This window comes from Pteropus vampyrus, unplaced genomic scaffold, assembly GCF_000151845.1.
Source record: "Pteropus vampyrus isolate Shadow unplaced genomic scaffold, Pvam_2.0 Scaffold321, whole genome shotgun sequence".
Classification (NCBI taxonomy): Eukaryota; Metazoa; Chordata; class Mammalia; order Chiroptera; family Pteropodidae; genus Pteropus; species Pteropus vampyrus.
Genome location: NW_011889102.1, coordinates 979,294 through 982,431, shown reverse-complemented (window position 1 = coordinate 982,431; position 3,138 = coordinate 979,294). Strand labels below are relative to the sequence as shown.

The window sequence follows — 3,138 nt, the reverse complement described above, 5'->3', positions numbered from 1 at the left end:
GAAGGTGATGAATCACCTTTCCAGAGCCTGCCCACTTTAAGTCCTTCGACAATGTTTGTTAAGTAAAGGGTCAAATGGGAGAAGGCAGAACAGCTGCCTGGGTATGAACAATCAATTTACTTTCCCTCTCATTCCTCAGGTCCTCCTCATCAGGCTGGATGTGTGTCACGTCCCAGAGTCACTGCTTTAGCCTCCCACATACTGCCCACCATATCTCACAAACCCCACCTCCTAGGATGAAGGGGAAACACTTGCAATAGTGTATCGCCACTCCCCTCGTTCCCATTTGAGTCCACTGGACAAATCCTGTAGCTAACAACAGAAAGAGAAAGCGGAGCACAAAACCCGAGCTGAGACAGGACTCCTGGAGCTTTGGGGAAAATCTTGCCTTCCTCCCACACACCATCACTCATACCTGTCAGCTTCCAGAAACATTTAGCAAGTGCAGCAGCAAGGGGCATGCTTATTAGCCTGGCGTGGGAGCTTAATCCGCTTTGAGGGCCTTCTCCAGCCCAGAGCTCTGAAAGTCTGCTTACAATTAGCTTCCAGCTCCAATTCCTCCATCAGAAAGGCTAGGAATGTGTTGAGTTCTAGCCTCTGATCAGAGAAAGCTCCAGAAAAAGGTGGAGACAGTGTCAGCAGAGAAGTAAGTGCCAAAAAGGTCAGCTGGTGTGTTGCCACTTCCCTGACACCAGCCCTGAACTACCTCCCCCTCTGACTTCCTGTCTCTTCAGACCAGGGCAGTCATATCCGTCAGGTCGCCCTGTCCCCAAAAGTCCCTGATGACTGATTGCCAAGAAAATACAGAGCGTGTCCCTGCTCCCTCCAACCAGAAGAGGGGGTAAAAAATAAATAAATAAAACCACCCAGCAGGAAGGCAGGAGGCCAAGAGAACCTGATTGGCCCTTGCTGCTTTCCTTAAAAGAGACTGAATGGCCAGGGCCTGCCACCTGGCTGAATCGGGCTATGTGGGCTCTGTCTGGAAAGGTAGAAGTCACCACTTCTCTTCAAGCCATCCTCCCCAGCCCCACTCCCAGTAAACCCGGCTACCAGCACCGGGATCTACTACCCGGGAAGGAGGGGCTTAGCTTCAAGCCGCCATTCTGAGGCAGCCACCTCCACCCCCACCGCAACAGCCAGCCAAGAAGCTGGGAGTCTCCAGCTGGCTGCCTCAGCTGGTACACTGGGCACTCCTACTGCAGTCCCAGCACCATGGCCGGAATTCTGTCAGTCCAAGGGATGGGACAGGGGCGGGTCATCTTCAAGCCAAGGGGAGCAGGTTCGCTGCCACCCCAGACCCCTTTTCCTGGATCTTGCAGCCAGGCCATGGGCTGTTGAGTCCAACGAAGCCTCAGATCATTCCTTGGCAGGGACAAAATCTCTGCAGAACCGACAGACAGACAGACACAGCCTATACTGCTTTTTGGGAAGCCAAGCCCTCAACATGCAGGACCTGACATTTACAGCTCTGCACACTTTTTTTTTTTTTTAACACCCTGGCCATGCCCCACAAAAGAAAGCCGCAGGCGTGCCAGCACCTGGGGTCTCATACAGATCCCTACGGCAAACCTAGGGCACCCGGGCCACACCCACCGGCCAGCCCACTCTTCTCGCACATCTCCCAATCTGCCGGCCTAAGTGGAACGGTTCCCTTCTCCGCCCACAAGGTAGCCCTTTCTCCATCCAGCCTTGCCACTCTCCCCTTCCCCATAAAAAGCATTCACCCATCCCCCCAGAAGAGTGCCCGGGTACATAGCGCCTCTCACCTGGGTATCGAACCCGTTTTCCACAGAGCTGCTCTTCCTCAGCGGGAGCCCCTCGGCCGCGGGCTCCTGCAGCCCCTGCGATTTCAGGGGGATCTGGCTAGGGAAGGCGGTCTTGCTCACCTCCACCTTGCTTCCCAACTTGAGGTAGCAGGGCTGGGGGCCGCTCCGGGCCGGGGGCACGTGCAGGATGGGCACTGCGCTGTGCACGGGTTTGGGCAGTCCGGACTTCATTTTGGAGGCGACCAGGATGGCCGGCATCTTCTCCCGGGGCTTCGGCTTTCCCAGCACGTCCCTGGCAGAGGCGGCGGAGGCGACCGCTAAAGGCAGCGCGGGTAGCAGAGCAGGCGCCGGGCCTCGGCCCGCGATGCGCCCACCACCAGTGGAGGGGAAAAAATAAATATCCCCGGGTCGGGGAGCTTGGAGCAATCCGACGATCGCGCCTTTGGAGTGCCGGGATGCCGCGGAGGACTTGTCGCGGTGCTCAGCTGGTCCCACCTGAATGGATGCTGCAGCCGGGTCTCACACCCCACCTGAGAGGCCTGTTCAAGGGCTCAGGACGCTCAGGGGCTGTTCCCTCTTGCAATTTTCCTCCTGGGATCCAGAGGCTTGGAAGCCCATATTAACTTGTCATTGCATCTCCGAAATGAGGAGGCCCCGTTGGAAGTGAAGCGGAGGGGATGCACGCCTCCAGTCCCCGGAGGCTTCGGGTGTAAGGCGGCAAGGGAAGAAGCGAGGTGCGGAGGAAAGGAGAGGGAGGGCGCACAGAACCCAAGACGTCTCCACCAAGAGGCAGTGGCCGTCCTAATCTCTAGCACCGCAGTGTCACCTGCGACGCAGAGGCGCGGCGAGAGCCCCCGAAAGGTCTCTCTAGGCGTGACAGTCACCACTGCCCAGAAGCCCCCGGACAAATAGCACCTTAGGGCCTGCGGGTCTGCACATGCTCCGTGAGCTATAGCGCAGCAAGGCTATGGCCGTGGGGCGCGGGCACCAGGACGCGCGGATGAGCAGAACTGCGCTCGCGAGCTGCCGCTGCGCTTCCCGGGAAGGCTGCGCTGGCTACGAGGCTCCGCGCAAGAGAAGACAGGCTGCGGCCCGCGCGGCTGCGGCGCGCGCTGACAGCCCGGGCCGCCCCGGCGCGCCCATTGGTCCGCGGTGCACCAATCAGCGGCCGCAACTCGCACTGCAAAGGGGGCGTGGCCTCAACTACCCGGCCACGGCCGAAACTCTGGGGCCGCGCTTGGCCGCAAGTACAAAGCCTGCTGGTGGCGGCTCTGCGGCACTGCTCTGGCCGCGCGCTTCTTCGCGGGCTGACACCCCCGCGTCCTGAAAGCTTCTTTCGAAAAATGCCCTTTCGAACGCAAACGTCCGCCTC

At 59.1% G+C, this 3,138-nt stretch overlaps 1 protein-coding gene across 1 annotated transcript in view; it reads right to left on the bottom strand.

The window, feature by feature from the left end:
• The window catches only part of NAV2 (neuron navigator 2), a 388,116-nt gene extending 385,286 nt beyond the window's left edge, over positions 1–2,830 (bottom strand). Inside the window, exon 1 of the mRNA XM_023521874.1 lies at positions 1,767–2,830. Within this exon, the coding sequence (XP_023377642.1) occupies positions 1,767–2,024 (258 nt within the window). The 5' untranslated portion in view covers positions 2,025–2,830. The remainder of the gene's footprint in view (positions 1–1,766) is intronic.
• Between the last annotated feature and the right edge of the window lie 308 nt (positions 2,831–3,138).